The 23,183-nt window shown below is 55.9% G+C and overlaps 1 protein-coding gene and 1 long non-coding RNA gene across 4 annotated transcripts in view; one reads left to right on the forward strand and one right to left on the reverse strand.

Moving 5' to 3' along the window:
- The window catches only part of PDGFB (platelet derived growth factor subunit B), a 21,827-nt gene extending 17,817 nt beyond the window's left edge, over positions 1-4,010 (reverse strand). The window contains exon 1 of the mRNA XM_066358442.1: positions 2,954-4,010. Coding sequence (XP_066214539.1) covers positions 2,954-3,016 — 63 coding nt within the window. The 5' untranslated portion in view covers positions 3,017-4,010. The remainder of the gene's footprint in view (positions 1-2,953) is intronic.
- On the forward strand, positions 1,381-21,929 carry LOC136387256 (uncharacterized). Of its 3 annotated transcripts, none has more exons than XR_010748096.1 (3): positions 1,381-1,462; positions 20,231-20,322; positions 20,896-21,929. It is a non-coding gene; the product is annotated as an uncharacterized lncRNA (long non-coding RNA). The 3 variants fall into 3 exon arrangements; XR_010748097.1 differs by lacking the exon at positions 1,381-1,462 and adding an exon at positions 14,723-14,802; XR_010748098.1 differs by lacking the exon at positions 1,381-1,462 and adding an exon at positions 18,444-18,547.
- Positions 21,930-23,183: the final 1,254 nt, after the last annotated feature.

A 23,183-nucleotide genomic window follows, 5' to 3' on the forward strand; every position in this document is an offset into this window, starting at 1 on the left:
AAAAGAGCTGTCCATTTCAATGGTGGATGAAGGAAGACTTTGAAAGGAGCTAATGAGGAGCATGGCTAACACCTCTACCACTCCTGCTGAATTTCTCTCTCTCTCTCTTTTACACACACAAACACACACACACACACACACACACACACACACATACGCACACAGAGTTCCTAGGTATTGCACCAGAGCCTCCGAATTGTTTGATCCTAACCTTATAGACATGTCTATGGCTGGGAGACTCCAGCAAGTTGGTCTCCCACCACCTAAGGCATTAGCAAACCAGATGGAAACTGGGTAGTGAAGGGCTTTGAGGCCCCTTTGCTCTTTCGCAGCAGAAGGGTGCTGAGGCCACAGACATAACATGACAGTGGGATTCACCCTCCCCAGAAGCCAACTCAGCTGATGGAGCCATATGGGACCTCATAGGCCTCAGCCAATCCCCTGCCATGCCTTGTCTCAGACCTCCCAACCATCCTTCCCAGTTTCTGAGGCCTCAAAGTCTCCTGCATGCTTGGGACATGGTGAGCCCCAAGGGCATGTACCTCAGCAATCCCCCCTGGACTGGCCCTATGTCCATAGATTTTCCTTTTATGTCTCTTCTTCCAGAGCCACCTGAGGCTTGCTCGGGCTTAACCGAAAAATGCTTTGTAAATCCCAAAGCATCACACAACTTTGGGTTCTTAAGGGCCATGTGTTCAAGGATGCTGTAATTAAAGAGAGAAGAGGGGCATCAGCTTCTGTGCCATACACAGCCTCCTCCTCAAACATGGAGTTGTGGGAAAGGAGGATGGAGGTGCTGGATGAAACTGGGAATGGAGAGGGCAGGTCTGGGAAAGCCTTACCCAGCTGTTAACCAGCTTCTCCAGAGCATGCTGGGATCAGCAAAGAGGACAGAACAGTGGTGGGGTGGGGGGAGAGCCCTTCAGTGGCACAGGGTTCAAAGAAGGGCTTACTTTAAGGGAGAAATGCTCTGGACATGACAGTGGTCCCCAAGCACATCAACATCATTTTCAACCAAATGGGAGTGATTGAAAAAGAGCAACCACAGGAGAGTGATGCTTGAAGGGCGTGGAGCTGACCTTACCAGGCAAAAACACGCGGATGCTGTGAAGCCGGGACTGATAGGAGGTAGCTGTTCCCCCTTCATAGCACCCAGGAAGGAAATGGAGTAGCTACAGAGGTGAAGAGCTGCCAGGACCCATCATGGGCCCACCTGCGGCACAGGGGTGGGCACCTGGCGCTGGGTCGTGCGTCCGTGGGTGTGCACGTACGTGTGCTGAGGCCGAGTGTGCGGGGGCCTTGCGTGCGTGTTTGTGCGGCGCGCACGCGTGTGTGTCCCGCGTGTGCACGGGCGTGGCGGCGGCGGGCGCGCGACCCGGCCGCAGTAGTGCGTGCCCGTCGCTCTGCGCGCCCGCCCTCCGGAGCGCAGCATCGCCTCCGGCCAAGAGTGTGCATGCGTGGGGTGAGTGAGCGAGTCGGGGGGCCAGACGGGGTGGGCTGCAGAGAGCAGCGCGGGAATGCCGCCGTTCCCAGGACGCCCTGGCACCGGGCCCAGCCCCCAGGCCCCACGGCGAGGCGGCAGCTGGGGCCGGCCGGCACCCCCTCCCCAACAGCTGGCCGCGGCCCAGGGGGCTGCAGGAGGAGAGGAGGGGGCGTCTGGAGGGGCCTGCAGGCGGCTAGGCCGAACCCCGCGTCTTCCCTCCCGGGTGTGGGCAGCGGGGGGCGTCCGCGGAAGGGCGGGGCCCCAGGGCGGGCGGCCGGCGGCCCTCAAGGAGCCCCGAGAACAAAAGGAGACGGCGACTGCTCTTCCGTGGTCAAAACAACCTGCGCTGGCGGCGGCCCAAGGCCTGGCCGCGGCCTCAGAGCCCTTCACCTTAACCCTTTCGCCGCCGCCGCCGCCGCCGCCGCCTCCTCCCTTCTGCTTCGTTGGAGGTCGAGAAGGGACCCGCCCTCCCGGGAGCAGGCGAAGTGCGGGCTCCTGGCCACAGCTGAGCAGAAGCGGTACCGGACCCTGGCGCGCCGCGCTCCCCGCGGCGCTCTTCTCCCCTCCACCTCGCGCCTCCTCCCTGCCCCGCCCCCTTTCCCACCTGGATTCCGGGTACACTTGCCAACTCACTGCTACGCGAGGCTAGCAGGGGTGGAGGACTGATCAGACCCGATAGCTCTCGCAGACGTTTTTATACCCCACCTCCCTCGCAGCTAGGCTTTTTCAGGCAGCGCGTTCCGCACCCTGCAAGCGGGGGAGAGAGGTGCTTCCTCTCGCAGGGGGCGGGCGCAGTTATGGCGGGGCCTCAGGCACACACAGCCCTGGGACTGGATTCCTTAAGAATCCCCACTCCCTCTAATCCCGAGTTCCCGAAACCCGTCTTTTGCCCCCACTCTCCGCTGCGTCCAAGACAGAAGCGCCTCCTGAACCACGCTTTGGGGCCGTGCATGCCCCGAGCCGGCCCGAGGGCGCACACCCTGATAGGGAGTGGGAGCCAGGGTGGGATGCAAAAACCCGCCGATGGCTGGTGTGGCTGCCACCAGTGCGCGAGCTCGCACCTCCTGTGCAAGACGGATCCCAGACAGAACCTAGCTGGAACCGAAGTGGGTCGGGAGGACACGCTGCCTTCTGCACCCTCGGCACCACACCACCCCCTCTTCATTAGGCAGGGAAGGGGCTTGACGGTTCCTGAGGGGTGACGGATAGGACTACACCTTCATCCGACGCTTAAAGGCGTGGAGATCTGGGATCGCCCCTGGGAGAGCAAGCCACCTCTGCCTCCTCCCCTTAGAGCCTGGCGCCTCCCGGACCTCGCGTTTCAGCCCTCGGAGGTCACCTAGCGCCCAGCGCCAGGCCCACAGTCTGCAACGGTCCAAAGTTCACTAGAGAGAGGGGAGGGGGCGGCCAAAAGGTGGTGGGGGTGGGGTGATGAATGAAGCGAACTAGCCCAACGCCGTCGCAACTCACCTCGGCGCTGACCAGCCGCAGGTAACAGCAGAGAGACAGGAAGAGCGCCCAGCAGCGATTCATGCCGACTCCGGGCCCGGCCCCGCGGGGCCCCGGACGCGTGGACCGAGCGCGCCGCCCCCGCGGCCAGGGTGGAGGGCGGGGGCTGGGGAGGAAGGTGGGCTCCGCTGGGGTCTGCGGTGATCAGGCGCTCAGGCCACTGCAGCCGCTGCCGCGGCTCACCCGCATGGCCCCCGGGCGCCGCCGCCCCCGGCCCCGGCTCCGTCGTTGGGGGACTGAGCAGAGCCTGGGCGTGGGACCAGGGTCCGAGGCCGCTACCTGGGCGGATCCCGAGCCGGAGCGAGCATCCACGGTCGGGGGGCTGCGTCGCGAACCAGCCGAGGTGTCTAGCCGTGTGGGGGCGCCCAGGGCACTCCAACCTCCAAGAGGAAAAAGAACACGGCAGTCGATGGTTTGTTTTCTTTCGCCAGCTAAAGGCGTTCTCCTTGCCCGCTGGCTTAGCTTTTTTGCAACATTTTCTGAAAAGATCCCCGAAGTGGAAAAGCGCAGAGCTGGGCACCTCAAAGCCAAAGCCTCCCCCCGAAAACTTTTTCCAAAGTTGGCTTTGCAGCGGCGGCTTGAGTACCCAGGCAGCGAGAGGTGCAAACTCCCGCCCGGGCCGGCTGGGGGGGCCGGAGCGTGTGAGCCCTGGCTCGGGGCCCGGGCGGCGGGCACGGCTGCTCCACGCGCGGCGTGCCCGCTGCGTTCTGGGCCGGATGCAGCAGACAGGTGGACGTGGCGCGAGTCCGTCAGTCAGTCGGCCGGCCTGCTCGCCACTCTGGCGGTCCTCCTCTACAGGCTGCGAGCTGCGTCTGCTTCGGCTTTCTCTTTACAACGAGGCTGGAGGGTGGGCTTTTATTTTTCCTTTTTTGCGCGTGTGTGTATGTGTGCGTGTGTGCAAAATATCTCTATCTCGGGAATGAAAGATGGGCGCTGGCGGAGGGAGGAGAGCCGAGCCCTCAGGGAGGCTGCAAGGGTTGGCTGCCGGCTGGAGGGGAGGCAGAAGGGCTGCTCCCGGCGGCAGGAGGAGAAGTTGCCACCCTTTCAGCTGTTCTGGCCTTTATAAAGAAGGGAGAGTGCGAGAGGTGGGTGGAGACAGCCTTGACAGCCTTTCCTCTTCTGGCTGAGAGTCAGCACCAGGAGGGAAGGGGGGGTGGCAGGAGCTTGGGAGGGCCTGAGGGGAGGATGGGATGCTTAGGGGTCTCGAAGAGGCCAGCAGCCTCTCTGTTCAGGAATTTGGCCCCTGGAAAGGGAGAGCTAGGGGCAGCCAACCTCTGAGGCCCTCAGCACAGTGACGGTAGCCTGGTTTCACCTGGTTGGGGAGATGTCTTCAGGACCCCAGCCAGGAGTCCGAGCCAGCTTCTCTAGGACCAGACATTTGCCCCCTGGCACAGGCATGGTGGAAAAAGTCTCAGATTCTGCAACTAGGTAAAAATCCTGCCCTGATGCTGAGTAGCTGGGTCACCTTGGGCAAGTCATTTCCTTTCCTGTGCTCCTCCCTCTAGCCTCAAAGTGGGATGGGGTTACTGTGAGGACTTAATACCAGAAAGAGCAGAAAGCACCCTACTCCAAGCCAGCTGCAAGGAGGTCACGCAAACCCACAGCCAGCACTATTCAACTGAAAGCTGGGTTTCTGTCACCTTCTCTTAGCTGGTTGCCTGGCACATAACAGGCACTGACAGTGTTGGCTGAATTTGAATTTGTTAAACTGCAAAGTCACACAAACCCCCACAACCCTGCAGTATCCTAGCCACCCTTATGTTTACTACCTCCCTCAGCATCAAGTTTTGAGGCCCTGGGCCGCCTACCCACACCAGCATTCACACAGTTAACACCTTCTACCCCCAGCCCTGGGAGTTGCTATGTCCCTGCCTTCAGCAGTCACACGGGTCACAGTCACAGAGTCACACGCACACCCGCTGAGCCCAGCACCCAGCTCACTGCATCACCCTGTTCCTGGCTTTAGGATATTTTATGTAGTCCCCTTGCAGTGTCTCTCATCTGTCCTTTGTACACAAACATCCCTCTGGGGTGGCAGCTAGCTGCTCCTTACACTTGTACACATGCTCCATCACTGAGACAAGCACACGAGCATCTCTTCATATCTGCTCTGGAAGCACAGCAAGATGCCTGGCACATGGAGGCATCGTTCCTTCAACATAGCTTTTGAGTCTCTCCTGGAGGCAGTACCAGGTACTGGGGAGCCAGCATAATGCTAATGCAGCCTCCAGCCCTGGAGAAGCCCCCATCCAGAGGACAGACAGATATGCAAACAGATGAATTAGAGTGACAGGGGAGATAGTATGGGGGGAAGATAACCCCAAAACACAAGATTTGAAGTTTAATGACTTAGATATTAAAACTGTTCCACTGGGCAACTAGGTGATCTTGACCTTGACCTTCCATATCCTTATCTGGAAATTAGATGATAATAGCTACCATTATTATTGAGGTGACCATGTGGCAGGTAGTGTTCTTACTCTGTATGTAGCCTTTTAATGCTCCTATGAGATATGTTACTCTTATCTTACAAGTGGAGAAATTGAAGCACAGAGAAGTTAAGCAGCTTGTTCAGGGTCACACAGCCAGCCAGTAAGTAGTAGAGCCAGGTCTTGAATCCAAGCAGTCCAGCTGCAGATCCCACACACTTAAACCACCATGATGTGCTGTCTCCTGGCAAGTGATGATGATGACACTTTTTTTTTTTTTGTGACAGAGACCGAGAGAGTCAGAGAGAGGGACAGAAAGACAGGAAGGAAGAGAGATGAGAAGCATCAATTCTTCTTTGCGGCACCTTAGTTGTTCATTGATTGCTTTCTCATACGTGCCTTGACCAGGGGGCTACAGCAAACCGAGTAACCCCTTGCTCGAGCCAGCGACCTTGGGCTCAAGTTGGTGAGCCTTGCTCAAACCTGATGAGCCCGTGCTCAAGTTGGCGACCTCGGGGTCTCGAACCGGGGTCCTCCTCATCCCAGTCTGACGCTCTATCCACTGCGCCACTGCCTGTTCAGGCTATGATGACACTTTTTACACAAAGTTTGTATATGCATCAAACACATTAATATATGTAAAAGTGCTTTGCCAACTGAAAAGTGCTATACCAATCAATATGAGCTCTCACTTGTGTACAACATACTATAGGAGCACAAGGGAGGGACCACACAGCTCAGCCTTGGGAGACATGTAAAGAAGGGAAGGCTACTGGGCATAGCATCAGTAAGTGCCTTCTGTGTGTGAGCCCTGGGTGATGCACTGGGAACGGGATGAGGAAGGGGTGATGCACTGGGAATGGGATGAGCTCTGGGGGCCCCTGGACCCCCACCCCAGTTTATTGCTTGCTTTGGGCTTTCATAGCATGTACCCATGGTATTGTCATTGCCCATTCACAGGTCAGCACTAGACTGAGCTCCAAGTGAGCGAGGGCCTCGTTCCAGTTCCCACCATACAGTAGCTGCCCCATAAATGTCTGCTGAGTGAATAAATAAATGTGTAAACACCTTACCTGTTTCCCTCTCTGAGTCCTGGCCTACTAATGCGAAGATGACAGACCCTGCCTGACATCTTTGACAGGGGTGGAGAGAGGTGAGGAGGAACTTGAGCCTCTAAGTCCAGAAGCAAAGGCACATCAGGGGCACTGCCCTTACAGGCCTGGGAAGCCCCCAGCTCATGTCAGGCGTTGGGGCCACTGAGGAATCAGGTTTCCAGTAGGGCTGGGAAAGGTCTGTGTAGGGTGGGGGCCACACCCTCATAACTGTCATCCCCCAATTCCCTGACTGGGCTGAACCAAGTGGAAAACCAAGTGGCTACAGCCCTCAGCCAATGCTGGGATGGGGGCCTGCCCAAGGCCAAGGGCGTTTTAGACTGGGTGTTTAGAGCAATCCATGCTCGCTCTTGTCCGTTAAAATCATCTCACACCTGAGGAGTGAGGACCCAGGGCTGTGGAAGGAGTTGGCTTCAATCCCAGGGGCAGACTCAAGTTTAGAGGGTGGGAATGTACCAGGTACCCCCCCATTCCACCAAGGGGGCCCTGGCCAAACCCATGCTGGGCAAGCATACTTTTCCTGGCTTAATGGAGAAGGACATGGGGCTCCAAATTGGAGACAGTCCAAGGCCATGCCACCAAGGACCTGAGCCCCCAGCCCTGGGCTGTATGATGGCAAAGTATTAATATATACTCTGCACCACACCATAGAAGTGCAGTCTGCTTGCCCGGGCCACGGGCTAGCCCGTCCCCACCTCCTCGTCTGCACAGTTTTGCCTTGCTTGACCCTCATAGTCACCAGCGAGAGAGGCATTACATCGTACATGCTCATTTTACAGTAGGGGAAATGGGCTCAGTGATGGTAAGGTATCTCATCAAAGACTGCCTGGGTTCAAAGCCCCACTCTACCCTGTACTCGTTCATAACCTTGAGCACGTTACTCCACCTTCTGAGCCTGTTTGCTCACTGTGAAATGTGGCTAGCCATGGCAATTCAATTACTGCGTGGAGTTAAGTGAGTTAATGCAGCCTGAGTGTTGAAGGCAGGAATAAATGATCTGCAAATACAGGTTCTCAGGATTATCATTATCATTACTCCAAGCTCCATGCATGTGTGTGCGTGGGTGCATGCGCGCACACATACACGCACCGTGAACTCCCAGACAGCTCGAGGAGAAGAGCCAAAGGCTGGGGAAGCCAGGACACATCACCTGGGGTGAGGGGGGTGGGAGGAGTTCCTCACAACAAGCCCCCACCCTGGTGAGACTCTGGGCTCTGTGGCTATGAGTACCAGGGAGACAGGAGAGATCCCAGGAAGGCAGGCAGACAGACTGACCCCCAGACCTAGGGCAGCCTGGGGGAGCCCACCTCACCGCCTCTGCAACCTTGGCCTTGTGTCCTGTATACAAAGGCAAGGGAAGCGCAGTGTTTGTTTTCCTGGGCCAAGCAATGCATTTTTAGCTGCTCTAGTCTCCAGACAAGGAAGAGGATGTTTGGACGGGACAGTTCAGATCTACCTGTCCTAGAAACTGGCTTGAAAATTGAGTGAAGCCCCCCAGAGTGAGGGGAGCTGGGCCACTCCATGCTGGGAAATGTCCCCGAAGGGATCTTTGTGAGAAATCTCATTCTCACTGCACCCCCTTTGGGCCTCAGGCATTCTAATAATGGTGATACCCTGCCTTACTTGGCCAGACCCTGAATTGACTGCAATGAGGGAGGTACAGCAAGTATTCCTGTTTTGTCAGCAAGGGACTGAGGCTAGCTGAGTCCTTACCCTCTTCCCGGAGGGCTGGTGCACTTACGGTGTTCATAACTGAGGGCGGGGCACTGAGGCTCAGAGAGGGATACTAGCTTGTCCAGCATCAGCCAGCAAGGAAGGAGCAAAGCCAGGTTTTGAGTCCAGGACTGTGATGTCAAAGCCCACACTTTTGCCACTTCTGTTACATGATACTTCTGTATGTGGCCTGGATCAGAGCTGCCCAGGTTTTCATGTCACTTTACACATAGAAAATTAAACAAACAAGCTAGATGGAAGAGGCTGTGCAGGTTGAAGTCAGTGGGCTCCCAAAATCCACCCACCACTCCAGTGTAAGAAGCCATTTGCAGACCCCCCAGATGGGGAGCTACAATAGGTAGGAAATCTGTGTTAGCCAGCCCAGGGAGTCATTGTTCCATGTTCTGAGGATTTGCCTGGGGAGTGTTGAAGAGATGGGACAGGAGGGAAAGAGGGGTGGGCAGGTGGCAGCAGCCCCGCTTGGTGGGGCTATGGCTAGGACAGCATGGACCCCCACCAGCTTTCCAGAGGAAGATATTTGTAACTGCAGAAAACATGATGGGCCTTTCAAAAGAATGGGAAGCCAGCCACAGTGTAAACAGTCACCAATTTTTCATTAATATTCGTAAGAGCAAATGTTTACGTGGTACCCACTCTGTCAGCAGCTTGCTCGGAGCCCTTCAAGCGTACTCAGTTAAGCCTCACAACATACCTATTATGAGGCAGAGCTCCTACTAGAGGAGCTGTGATGCCCCATTTTACAGATGGGGAAACCAAGATCTCGAGCAGCTTTGCAAGGTCAAGGATGAGTGAGGGAAGAGCTGAGATTTGAACCTGAGCAACCTGGTGCCAGCATCTCTCTCTGAAGATCTGTGCCCATCTGCAGACCAGGCAAAGATACACGCACACAGGTGCCCTGTTCACCCAGGCCTCAGCCTCACTCACCTACCTCTTTTGGCCAAGCTCCACCCTGCCAGGGGAAGGCCCTGGGCGAGTGTTAGGCTGAACCCCTGGCTGAAGGAGCCTCCTCACTGTAGCGAGCAGTGGTCACCATGCTGGGCTGACACTGGACAGGGGACCCTAGAAGCTGCTAGAAAGGAGTGCTGATGGAAGGTGCAGTGGCCTGCAGCACTTACAGCCAATCCCCTTCTTGTCCTCTCCCTTGCCTCCTCCTACCCGCCCAAGTCCTCACCTCCTCCCACCAGCATTAGGAATCACCCCTGTGGGAGATGGTCTGACACAGTATCGATGTTCAAAACCTTGTGCCCAGTCCCCACAGTGCAAACCAAGGGTGTTCAGAGGGGACATCTGAGGTTCAGAGATGTCATGTGACTTGCCCAAGGTCACGCAGTGAGTCAGGGACAAGAAATGGGGTGACAATCAGGTCTGCCAACTCTTGAGAACCCCGGTCCCCTGTGCTGAGGGGAAGAACCTCAGAGCAGTGACTCTGGAAGTGTTTTCAGTCAGAAGGGAGGGGAGGAAGAAGGAGAGGCTGGGGTTCACAAAGAAGAGCAGGTGGCTTGTTTCTACCGCAAACCACACCTTCCCTCCTGCTCTTCCCAGAGAGCCCTTCACATTCCTCTGCAGCTCAAGTCTCACCCCCTTCCTTACCACTCCTGCCTGCCCACTGAGGAGCTTGCCCTCCAGTGAGTTCCCAAAAGTAGCTAGTAAGGCCCTGGCCGGTTGGCTCAGTGGTAGAGCGTCGGCCTGGCGTGCGGGGGACCCGGGTTCGATTCCCGGCCAGGGCACATAGGAGAAGCGCCCATTTGCTTCTCCACCCCCGCTCCCCTCCTTCCTCTCTGTCTCTCTCTTCCCCACCCGCAGCCAAGGCTCCATTGGAGCAAAGATGGCCCGGGCGCTGGGGATGGCTCCTCGGCCTCTGCCCCAGGCGCTAGAGTGGCTCTGGTTGCGGCAGAGCGATGCCCCAGAGGGGCAGAGCATCGCCCCCTGGTGGGCAGAGCATCGCCCCTGGTGGGCGTGCCGGGTGGATCCCGGTCGGGCGCATGCGGGAGTCTGTCTGACTGTCTCTCCCCGTTTCCAGCTTCAGAAAAATACAAAAAAAAAAAAGTAGCTAGTTGTCCCTTCTCGCCACTGCCTGGAGTCCACTTGAGGATGTTTCCATGTCCTAGGTATATCTTAGGTACCCACCAGGGCTGTAAGCTTCACAGAGGAAGGACCAGGAGCCTGTGCAAAGGTTTGAGTTAATAGACAGGGACCCTGTAAACCTCACAGGCCTGGTTTTGAGAGCTGCCGTGCCAGTTTCTGGCATTGTGTCCTTGGGCAGTTTCCTCATCTGCAAACTGGGGGTGGCCACATTTGCCTTGCAGCAATGCTGTAAGGATCAGATGTGAAAATGGGCATAAAGGGGCCAGCCCAGTGACTGGCACAGTCTGTGCATGGTACTGAATATATAGATCTATACTATTGCTTCTGAGAGTGTGGCCCACTGACCAGCAACTGCTTCACCTGGGAGATTGTTAGAAATGCACAGTATCAGACCTACCTCAGACTTGCTGAGCCAAATCTGCATTTTAAGAAGACCCCGGTGACTCATGTGCACAGTAGAAAAGCACTGATCTAGTGGGTAGGTCACAAATGGTCATGATTTCACGTGGCTCAAACTAATACATCAGCCCCTGAACCACTTGACAATCCAGGCAAAGCATAGTACATTACCCCCATTTTACAGACAAGAAAACTGAGTTCTCATTCACATGATCAGGAGGTGGCTGAGGCAGATTTGAATGAGTGTCATGAGTGTCAGAGCTACACCTCCTGCAATAGTCATTCTAGGCCTGCCCAATGCTGGGCTTAGAGGAGCAAAATCCAAGACCTCAATATCCTTTTCGGTAGAATGGGGTCCCAACTCCATCTCAGTGTGGGAAGTACGTGCAGACATGCCCTGCATGGTACCCCAGGGTTTTCCTCACATAGAATTGGGTCTTAGTTCCATTGCCAGCTCACCCCTTCAGGGCCCCCTGCCCTTGCAGAGCCTATAGGCTGAGGCAAGCAGGTGGAAGACAGACAGAAAGACCGAGACAACTGTACAAACACCCTTGGGCAGTGCTTATGTAAGTCAATAAGCAAATAGAGGCAGCCCAGTGGGGTAACTAAGCATCTTAATAGTAACTATCAGAGCTGTGAGCACATCGTTCTTTGGGTGAAGATGACCACCCTGACCACTGAAGCCACGGTGTTGTCATCAATGTTCACAAGGCCCAAGATAACTGGGTTGCCCTCGTCCCACTTCTTCCTCCCGCCCTTCCCCTTCTCCTCAGGGCTCGGATTAGATCTCCTTTATTTTTCCTTGGATGCCAACAGTGCTGAGAAGCCCAGAGTTGCCACCAGTCTCTACCACAGGGGTCCCCAAACTTTTTACACAGGGAGCCAGTTCACTGTCCCCCAGACCGTTGGAGGGCCGGACTATAAAAAAAAAAACTATGAACAAATTCCTATGCACACTGCACATATCTTATTTTAAAGTAAAAAAACAAAACGGGAACAAATATAATATTTAAAATAAAGAACAAGTAAATTTAAATCAACAAACTGACCAGTATTTCATTGGGAACTATGCTCCTCTCACTGACCACCAATGAAAGAGGTGCCCCTTCCGGAAGTGCGGCGGGGGCCGGATAAATGGCTTCAGGGGGCCGCATGTGGCCCGCGGGCTGTAGTTTGGGGACCCCTGCCTACCACATCCCAGCTATTTGACCCTAGGCGAGTCCCTGCCCTCTGGGCCATAGATGAGCATAATTCTGGAACCTACCACATTTGAGGATAGGTTGATCTAGCAACTGAGTGTAGGTGCTAAGCACATAGAGAGTGCTCAGTCAACGGGAACTGTGGTTCTGACTCCTTTCACTTGGACCAGGCAGCCCCCACGATTTGCCCCAGAGGGAATGACCGCCCCAGAGGGAATGATCACTCCTTATTACAGACAAGAAAACGGGCTGAGAGAAAGAACATGACTTCCCTAAGATCACCTGCTGGTTAGAGTTGGAGAAAAGTCAAATTTGAACTTAAGTCACAGGACTCCCAGGACAGTGCTCAAGGGGAATGGAAAATAAGTAAGTCAGGAAGGCAGAGCCCCCCCGCCCAAGTCCCACCTGTTCAGAGTGAAATCTTTTCTCTTGTGGGGTCTGGCAGGGGCATTCAAGGATGGGCAAGCATGTCTGTGTGTCATGGGAACATGGAAGCACAGCCTTTGAGTACATGGGCATCTGTGTGTGTCTATGAATGTACACAGGCCTGGGAGGACGGGAGCACAAAAATGCCCTGAGCACCTGGGACTAGCCCACATGGCAGGGGTCTGGGGGATACTCCATGGGCCCCGGAGTGCAGGCACCTAGGGGCTTCCCTTCCCTGAAGACCACCACAGGGTAGAGGATGTGTCCCAGCCTCCACCCGTCATCTCCCTGTCCACCCTCCCACCTCCCCCAGCTCCTTCCTGTTTTTATGGAAGGAAAAAATTTCAGCTTTTTCCTTCTTTATTTTTCCAGACGGGTGACTCGCTCGGGAAAGGAATTCCCCCCTCCCCAAACCATCATAGCACCTATATATCGATGCCGTGGATCCAGGCCCATCCTGTTGTGCTGAGAGTCACGGTTATTTTTGGGTGCTTTACGGGGGTGGTAACCCAGGGAAGGGCATATGGGGGGTGCTCAGCTGCCTTCTCCCAGTCCACATCCCCCTCCCAGGTTCTTCCCTACCCCCACCCCATCCTCCCTGCCCGAGTTCTGGGAGGAGGGAAGGAAGCCAGGGTATAAATAACTCAGGTGGTTACTCAGCTTCTGAGAACATGATAACATGAGTCATGATTTGAAATCAAGAAGTGCATGAATAGCTTCAGGCCACTGCCCCAGGCAGGGCAATGGGGCTGCAGGGAGAGGAGATTTGGTGCCTAGGGACCCACAGGCGAAGCGGCCCCATGAAGGGTCTCAGACCAGCCTCTTTCTAGCTCAGACCTTCAGGTTACTCACCTGTAATGGGCTGGGGGTGGAGGAAGGGGCTGGCTTTATTCTCAAGTTCTTCCCTGAGCTGGGAAGAGGACAAAGGGCAGGGGCCACGCTCTGAGCATCACTGGTTTTCTCCCTGTGCTTGTCACAGGTCTGTAGGAGAATGGGTCTGTTGAAACTTCTGATCCTCTCCCCCATTTTCAAAGTAGGTGGCCCAAAAACTTCCCCAGGCATCAGTGGTACTGGCAGGACAGGAGATGATGGGGGTGGGGGCTTGGACAGGAGCATGAGACTCCTGGACACGGCCTGTTGAACCTTCCCCCACCAGTGTGGCCCTAAATTAGGGACAATGCCCACTCTTCTTTAGCTGCCTGGCTACAGTGCGGGCATCAGGCGTGGGTGCAGAAATAGGACACCCTCGAGGATCACTGGCCTAGCCCTTGTGATTAGCCCCGGCAGCGAGGCTGGGCTGCTGACCCAGCCCTGGGCTCTGGCAGCCCAGGGTCGAAGGGCACCCCCAACCTCGGCCTGCTCACCCAAGGATATCCTCAGATTCAGGTTCATCTTTAGAGCAGGGCAGGCTTGGACCCCAGGTTGCCACGACAACAGGGTCTCCAGCCTGTGCAGCCGGAGCCACCCTCTCCTATCACCCTAATCACCCTCTCCTATCACTGGGAGGGCAGCGGGCCAGGGTCACACTCCATCCCTGTGGCCTTCAGCAACTGGTTCCCAGGGTCTGAGCCTCAGTTCCCCGGCCTGTACAATGGCAGAGTAGAGAGGGGACTGACTAATGGTTGTCCTGCTGTTGTGAGAGTCGCACAGCTGGGTTGTTGTTAGCCACTCAGAGCCCCCACCTCATCTGTGAGGCATCTTCCTTTCCACCTTCTGCCTTCATCCCAAAGGCAGCGCCCCCAGACCCTGCACCCCACTGGCTCTGCCCTGATGACCCATGGCCCGGGTTTCCCCTTGGCAGGAAGGGGACCACCCCTCCCACTGCCCCCAGCCGCTGTATGTCCAGACAGCTTGGCATGGCTCAGACCCAGCCATTCAACGGACATTCTGCCCTCTGGCCCCTCACAACAATGGGGACTCCAGGAATATTGTCCAGCCCCAGCTGAATCAAATGCTCTAAATTTAGCTCATCTGATTCGTCCTCCACTTCCTGCTCCTATTGCCCTCCTTTCAAGGCGATGAGGTCACCCCGGAATCACCAACCCAGCAGCCAGACCCAGGGGGTTTCCAGGTCCAGGGCTGCTCTCCTGCTCTGGGGGAACTGGCGTGAGGGGACTGGGGGCCATGAATTGTTCTTCCCTCCTTGACTGCCAGCCCCTTGGCTGCTAGGCCCAGAGCTAGTCCCTGAGAACTTTGCCACCAGCCTGGGTAGAGGAGGCCACAGAGGACAGAAGGGAGCGTCGAGCACCCAGGAGGAGGCACACATTGAAGAACCAGGGGCCTGGACAAGTTGGGAAAACCGCCAAGTCTCATAGGCATCACTTTAAAATGACTTACTGAGGGCCTCCTGCATACTGGGCCCAGCGCTGGTTAGAAAGCCTGTTCTCCCTGAGTGGACAGTCCAGAGGAAGAAGGACAATCAACAGGTAAACAATAAGTGACCAAGATCATTTTAGTCGTGACAAATGTTCTGAAGGAAATGGATCAGAGAGATCTCAAAACTTGGATGGCATAGAGGACCCTGGTTTAGAGAAAGGGTCAGGGAAGGCCTCTCTGAGATGTGACACTTGAGCTGAGTCTTGGATGACCAGAAAGAACTATTCGAAGGTCTGGGTGGGGCCGAGTCATCTAGGCCAGAGGAGAGTCAAGAACAGACAGCCAGGAGAGAAGACACTTGTCTGGCTTGGGGCAGTCAGGAGGCTGGGACACCACTCCCAGGAGGGCCATGAGGTCAGGAGGCAGCATTCCATGTGTGAGAGGTGGTCCCCTCCCCCAGGGGGATGAGCCAGTGCCCAAATCACAAATTTAAAAAGATCTGTTGGTTGCTGTGCAGCGATGGGACTGCAGGGAGACCAGGGAGGAGACCGAAGTCATAACACCTTGGGATAATAGAAACTGCTTGTTAGAGGGCATTTTCCAGATTGACCTGCTCCAGCCCTTTCCCAAGCCTCTGAGGCCCAGAGATGGCATGTGTCTCTCCCAAAGTCACACAGGGAGTCAGGGCTCTGCCTGGAAAAGCTTTTATAGTAGGTGGTAAGAGGAGCTTTGCACCTGAAAAGGGTGTATCTTTTCAAAATCACCATGTCTGAGGCATTGCCCTCTGCCCGGTCCCCCATTCCGTAGGCTGCACTGCTGCCCCAGCCCAGGTTCCTGTTGGGGTAGGATGAGCAGGCTAGAAATGCACAGTCCCTGTGGGATGTGTAGGGGTCTGCCCTGGCTCCTCCCACATCCTGTGGACAGGTGTTCTGAGGCTGGCCCCTCCTATAATCCTCTCCAACCCCGATCCTCACCCCCACACTCCTGCCCTCTGCGTCTCCCAGAAGCCCCCGCTCTCCTGCTCTGCCAAGAATCTGCGGTTGGCAGGGAGTTGCAGGGGGCCTCTGGAATGTCGCTTTCCGGTGCCAGCATCAGTGTGCCAACCTCCCTCAGGGGCGGATGGGGGATCACCGGATCTTGTCTGGAATGGGGAGGCTGGCAGCCATAAGCCCAGGAAGGGGGGTGGTGCGCTGGACTGCCTGCCTCATCTCAGGTGGGGGACATCCTATGCTGAAGCTGCCCTGAACTACTGTCTTGCTGTCTCTACTTACCACCCCTCCAGGACTGGGGAAGCTGGTTCCCTAGCAACAGTGCCCCCCAGTCACACTCTTCCCCCCAGCTCTCCTTACCCACAGTGCCCCCCAGTCACACTCTCCCCCCCAGCTCTCCTTACCCACAGTGCCCCCCAGTCACACTCTTCCCCCCAGCTCTCCTTACCCACAGGGCCCCCCAGTCACACTCTTCCCCCCAGCTACCCTTACCCACAGTGCCCCCCAGTCACACTCTTCCCCCCAGCTCTCCTTACCCACAGTGCCCCCCAGTCACACTCTTCCCCCCAGCTACCCTTACCCACAGTGCCCCCCAGTCACACTCTTCCCCCCAGCTACCCTTACCCACAGTGCCCCCCAGTCACACTCTCCCCCCAGCTCTCCTTACCCACAGTGCCCCCCAGTCACACTCTTCCCCCCAGCTCTCCTTACCCACAGTGCCCCCCAGTCACACTCTTCCCCCAGCTCTCCTTACCCACAGGGTCCCCCAGTCACACTCTTCCCCCCAGCTACCCTTACCCACAGGGCCCCCCAGTCACACTCTTCCCCCCAGCTACCCTTACCCACAGTGCCCCCCAGTCACACTCTTCCCCCAGCTCTCCTTACCCACAGGGCCCCCCAGTCACACTCTTCCCCCCAGCTACCCTTACCCACAGGGCCCCCCAGTCACACTCTCCCCCCCAGCTCTCCTTACCCACAGTGCCCCCCAGTCACACTCTTCCCCCCAGCTCTCCTTACCCACAGTGCCCCCCAGTCACACTCTTCCCCCCAGCTACCCTTACCCACAGGGCCCCCCAGTCACACTCTTCCCCCAGCTCTCCTTACCCACAGTGCCCCCCAGTCACACTCTTCCCCCCAGCTACCCTTACCCACAGTGCCCCCCAGTCACACTCTTCCCCCCAGCTCTCCTTACCCACAGTGCCCCCCAGTCACACTCTTCCCCCCAGCTCTCCTTACCCACAGTGCCCCCCAGTCACACTCTTCCCCCCAGCTACCCTTACCCACAGTGCCCCCCAGTCACACTCTCCCCCCCAGCTACCCTTACCCACAGGGCCCCCCAGTCACACTCTCCCCCCCAGCTACCCTTACCCACAGTGCCCCCCAGTCACACTCTTCCCCCCAGCTACCCTTACCCACAGGGCCTCTAGGTTTATACTTGGACCCTGTTGGACAATGGGGGGAGGTAGTGCTTTATGTTGGAGATTCCTATTAACCCTTCCAGCACTGGGTGTAAGGAAAAGAGCTTTGGACTAATCTGGGTTCAAACCCCATCTCAACAGTGACTGCCTCTCTGGGCCTCAGTTTCCTCATCTATAAAATGGAGTCCACTATGCAAGTGCTTGGTGCTCAATTTTAATAAGATAACACACACAGAGGCCCTGGTTAGTTCCCTTCCTCCTCTTCCCACTCCTACTTGGTTTTCCCATCCCTGACCACTTAGGGGAAGTAGAAAGCCTCTTTCCTCTGCTGGCCCCAGGGAGAGCCTGGGACAAGGCAGGGGGAGGTGGGGCCCTGGAGTTATGAGGGCAGGGGAGCACCTGGTTTTGATCCTCACTCAGGAGTCAGACAGACCTGGGTTTGAGCCCCAGCTCCTCTACTGACTAGCTATATGGCCTTAAACAGGTTATTAAATCACTCTGACCCTTGATTTCTTTGTTTGTCGAATGGTAATAACAATGCCTTCCCCACTGAGATTGTTGGGACATAGCTATTATCATTAGTATCATCAGCTCATAGGAAAAGAGGGTATTGGGGAAAGCTTGTGTCCCCCACAGTGGTCCCCGGTTGTTGGAAGCCTCTGGTAAAGACGAGCAGCAGCTTTGATCGGCCAGAGTGAGGAGAAGGCAGCAGGCACCCAGACCTTGTCAGCCTGTGCCTCTCATAGCAGGACTAGCTGAGGTGCCGGTGATAATTCTGGGGACTCCCCACACTCCCAGCTCTGCTGGTGGTGGAGCTGGGTGAGGCCTCCTTTTGCAGCCAGATGCCCTTCAGGCCTGGGGCACAGCCGCCCCCTCCTCCCCTCTGCCAGCAGGGCCCAGGCCAAGATGCCTTTATTTTTAAACCTGAGAACAATGCCTGGCCAGCAGAGCCTCCTGCAGAGAGGACAGAGAGATAGAGGATGGGCCGGGAGCCACAGTTCCTGGGCCAGCCCGCCTCACCTTCAAGACAGGTGCCAAGGGGACACAGCCTGCTTTCCCTCAGGAAGTCTGGATTCTAGAGTCCTACCCAGTCCTTGTCCCCTGGCTGGGGCATCACAGGCACCAGCATGAACAATGCACACCTGCTGTGCTCACGCCCCCACAGGGGCCAATCCCAGGAGTGGTTCAGGACCCAGGACACCTGGCCTCTCCAATTCTTCCTTCACCCTACAGCCCCCCAAGCCCACGCTAAACACTGTGCCTCCTTGGGGAGGCTCCCCATCCCACCCAGCGCCTGTTATGCACTGTTGCCCACTCACACTTCTCTTTGCTCACAGCTTTCCAGAAAAGTCTTGCATTTGTGCAACAGAGGATGGCACACCTGGTGGTGACCAGTGGCTCAATACTTCCATAGGGCAGGGCACAATGTATGGACCAGGAGCCAGGATGTGAGTCTAGTCCTGATTCTGCTGTTAACCCCTACATGGCCTTGAGCAAGACCCATACCATCCTTTCTCCCTCAATCCCCTCTTCCGTAAAACAGGGACAATTGACCCATCCTGCTCCCATCCCAGGGTTGGAGAGGACTGGTAAGCTGTGAGGTGCTGTGCACATGTGAGGCACAGGGCCTCTGGGTGAGCAGGAGATGCTGGAAACGGGTGTCCCCAACACATGGTAGTGTCTATGGAGAGCCTCAGACCTCAGAGCCACACAGCCTTGCTTCAGATCCCAGCTCTCTACTGTCAAGCTCAGATTTTGGGCACCCCACCTTGGCACCTCTGTTTCCTCATCTGTACCGTGGGGTCATGAGAGTACCTGCCTCGTAGGGTTGTTGGCAAGGTTGTGATAGAATACGTAGAGGGTAAGTGCTCAATAAGCATCGCTCTCACCGTGTGTGCAGCAGAGCCACGGTGTGTGTGTGTGCATGTGCACCAGCCTGTGTGTGTTTGTGCGCACAGGCTGTGCTCCCAGAGAGTGCGGCAGCCATAGCAAGTATGTGAAAGAGAACGGGCACCAAAAGTGGGGTATGGACTTGCACTCGGGCCAGAGTCCACTGTTAGTGTGTGTGCCCTGGTGTCCAAGAAGAACATGTGTTCCCAGGGCACGTCACAAGGAACTGCACTGGCTTGAGTCCCTTCACCTGGACATTGAGGTGAGAGCAGTGTGTCCATGTGTCTCCTCCCACTGTCATCTCCTCTTGCTGGGACAGAAAGGATTGGGACCCCCTCTACCAGGGTCTGGCCCTGCCTCAGGCTGCTGGGGCACCACTTCAAAGGGACACCTCAAGGCCCTGGCTGGTTGGCTCGGTGGTAGAGCGTTGGCCTGACGTGTGGAAATCCTGGGTTCGATTCCTGACTGAGGCACACAGGAGAACCGCCCATCTGCTTCTCCACCCCTCCCCCTCTCTTTCATCTCTGTCTCTCTCTTCCCCTCCCGTAGCCAAGGCTCCACTGGAGCAAAGTTTGCCCAGGCACTGAGGATGGCTCCATGGCCTCTGCCTCAGGTGCTAGAATGGCTCTGGCCACAAAGGAGCAATGCCCCAGATGGGCATAGCATCGCCCCCTGGTGGGCATGCCGGGTGGATCCTGGTAGGGCACATGCAAGAGTCTGTCTGCCTCCCTGCTTCTAACTTTGGAAACACACACACACACACACACACACACACACACGACACCTTGGGGAAGAAACAGGTCCTTGAAGACCTTGAAATGAGCTTGGTCTCTCCTGACTCCTGCTTGGATTGTCGCATGGCATCGCTGCTTGTTATATTCCCTGCAGTGACTGTGTCCACTGCCTCCTGCTGTCTCCTGCTGCCCCCGTGAGGACAGGGATTTTGTCCATTTTTCTGCTGCTGTACCTTGAACAGAGTCAGGTACACAGTAGGTGTTCAACAAGCACTTGGATGACTGAGGAGCCTAGGAAGGTTTTGTTGTTGTCATCTTTATCGAGGTGTAATGTATACACAATAAAAGTCACTAGTTGTCAAACCTCAATGTATATAGTCATATAATCTCCACCTCGATTGGGACATAGACCATTTTTGTCACCCTAACAGTTCTTTTGTGCCCCTTCCCCCCAACTCCTGGCAGCCACTAGCCCACCTTCTAATACGGTAGTGTTGCCCTTTCTAGAATTCCGGCCTGTATCTGAGAAGATCGCTCAGTCAGCCACATGGGCCCTGCAAAGGAGAACCAGGAGGATGGAGGATCCCTGTGGGATGGAGGTAACAGTGCTAGGCTTGGCCCAGGACAGGTGAGGGGGCCACCTGAGGACTGGGTTTGAGAGAATGACCATCTGTTTCCTGGAGGATGTGGCCAGGTTTCCTGCAGGAGCAGCTGGCGAGTGGCTGGGAATCCCCTCATGGCTTGGTTGGGAAAGAGATGTGCTCACAGGCATGTGAGTTCATAGGTGTGCACACGCAATCACACCTGTACACACGTGTGGCCACAGGCACATATACACAAACACATACACAGTGAGGAGGACAGGCAGGTGGTGCAGAGTTAGCCACCCTTCGAGGCACAGCCACTCAACACCTGTTTCCATCTTCTCTGAGAGGGAGACTTCTCCAGGCTGCCTGACATGGAGGCACACGGCTGGCGGGAAGTGGGGAGGGGGAGCTCAAGTCCACTGAGCCTCTCCCTGTCAGAGGTGGCTTGTGTGAAATCCTAACCTTAGGATGGAGCTGGTATCCACTCCCTCTTACAAATGCAGAAACAGAGGCCTGAGGAGGTTGAGAAGTTTGGTCATGTAACACAGTGCCAGCACTCATATTGGCTTTTTCTATCTGTGACAGGTGGCATTTCCCAGAAAGGACCACAACCACAGTTTTCATGGCACTTGTTCTTACAGTGGGATGCTGGCACTCCTCCCTTCCCATGCTTTCTCTCCTCGAATCTGCATAGACCTGAACTTGCAAATGCAGTGCTCTGGCTTTTGAGCTAGTTCACAAAATGCAATGTAGCTTCTGCATGGTTACTCCTGGGACACTAACCTCTGCAGCTCTGAGCCACCATGCTGTGAGGAAGCCCAACCAGCCCACATGGAGAGACCAAGGAGCGGCCCCACGAGTACAGGAAGTGGAGAACCCCCCCCCCCAGCTCCTCCTGCCCTGCTGGTCCAGCTCCAACCACTGACTGCAACTGCAAGAGAGGCCACCAAGCCAAACCATCCTGCCAAGCCCATCCCAAATTCCAGACCCATAGAACCTATGAGAAATAACAAAATGATTCTTGTTTTGAGTTGGTTTGTTATACCGCAGTGGTGAATTGGAATGCGACACATTGCAAAGGCTGTCTGACAGATGTTCAGAAATAATCTAGAGTCCAACAGCCCCTCACACCTCCACCCACCTCCCTAACCTGGCCCACCATCACCCCTTGCCTGGACAAATGCAGTAGCCCCCTAACTGGTCTCCCCCCTCCCACCCTCCACCCAGCAGTCTGTCTCACAGCAGCCAGAGTGACTCTCTGCTCAGAGCCCTCCAGGGATTCCCATCTCCCTCGAATTCAGACAGTGGTCCACATGGTCTGACCCGACAAACTCTCTGACCTCTGCTCCCCTCACTCACTCCTCACTTCACTCCGGTTGTTTCCCCAAACTCATCGAGCACATCCCTTCCTCAGAGCCACTGACCATGCTGTTCCTTCTGTCAAGGATTTCTTTTCCCACAGATGCCTGCCTGGCTCACTCCTCACCCCTTCAGCTCTCAGTTCAAATGTCACTTAGTGAGGCCTCCCGGACCACCCTACCCCATCAGGCGCCCCCCATTCTCTTCTTCTTTGTTTTCCTTCATTGAATTCCCCATCCCAATGACGACGACACATTGTATCTCAGTTTTTTGTTGTCTGCCTTCCTCCATCATCAAATGAGCTCCCTGCCATCAGCGACTTTGTCTTTGTTTCTACTGCCGTATCCTCAGCGCCTGGCCCAGAGCCTGGCCCACAGCAGAGCTACAGATGTCTACTGAACAAATGGATGGGTGGATAGATGACTCTAAAACTCTCCTATTCAAATGAAACAGAGGAGAGGGTGAGAGAAAGGGCATTGAAACTCTCAAAATGGCTTCAAATGGGGAAACTGCGGCCAGGAGATGGTAAGTCATTGGCTGAAAGGAAAAGCTTTATAGCACCCAAACCTTCCAGCATCTTTGAATCCAGATTTCCTGAGTTCACACCCCGGTTGCCACTTGCAAGCCAAGAAGACAAGCTACTTAACCTCTCTGTGCCTCAGTTTCCTTACATCTAACAAGGGTAAATGCCTAGCCCAAACTGCCCTGCAGCTAATGAAATTGAAGCCCCAGCATCCCTCACCCGCACAGCCCCTTCCCAGGCACCATTCCTGGTCAATATTCCTGACAGTGTATGGTCTCCTTGACGATGCGGAGACTGATCCAGCTTCAGGCCCCATCATTCTAGGACTGGCCCGCAGCCCCTACAGTGTTTTCAGGATTAAGTGAGTTACTGTCCATAGGACAGTGCCTGATGCATGGCAAGTGCTCGGTGCTACGCTGCATGGGGCCCACTGCGCTTGGAGCTGGAGAGGCAGAGTAAGCAAGATGAACCCAGCCCCTGTCCTCGTGACACTTACGTCCTGAGAGGGGGAACAGACGACAGTGAACGTTGAGGGTAGGGGAGATGGACGGGGACAGGGTAGTGCGGTATAGAGGGGGTGGGAGACTTCTCTGAGGGGTGACGTTTGGAGAGGTGAATGAATTAAAGAAGAAAGCCATTTCGGACAGAGGGAAGAGCAGATGCCGAGACACTGAAGTGGGGATGAGCTGGATGCGTTGGAAAACCAGTAACAAGGACAGTGGGAAACGAGTAGGGAAGTAAGCGGCAGGAGACGAGGTCAGAGCAGCCGATTGCTGGGCCCACTTCCTCTCCCCCTTCCAGCCCCTGAGGGACAAGCACTTGCAGAACTGTACCCCCCCAGCCCTGGCCTGAGCTGGGGTGCTGCTCTGCCGCCCTACTCCTGCCTTGTGACCTCAGCCCCACCCAGCCCCCAGCCCCCACTTCCCCTTCCAACTGCGACCCAGAAAAACAGCAACCATATTTTTTTTCTCAAAGGCATCTCCCCTCCCTC

Source organism: Saccopteryx leptura, chromosome 1, assembly GCF_036850995.1.
Source record: "Saccopteryx leptura isolate mSacLep1 chromosome 1, mSacLep1_pri_phased_curated, whole genome shotgun sequence".
Classification (NCBI taxonomy): Eukaryota; Metazoa; Chordata; class Mammalia; order Chiroptera; family Emballonuridae; genus Saccopteryx; species Saccopteryx leptura.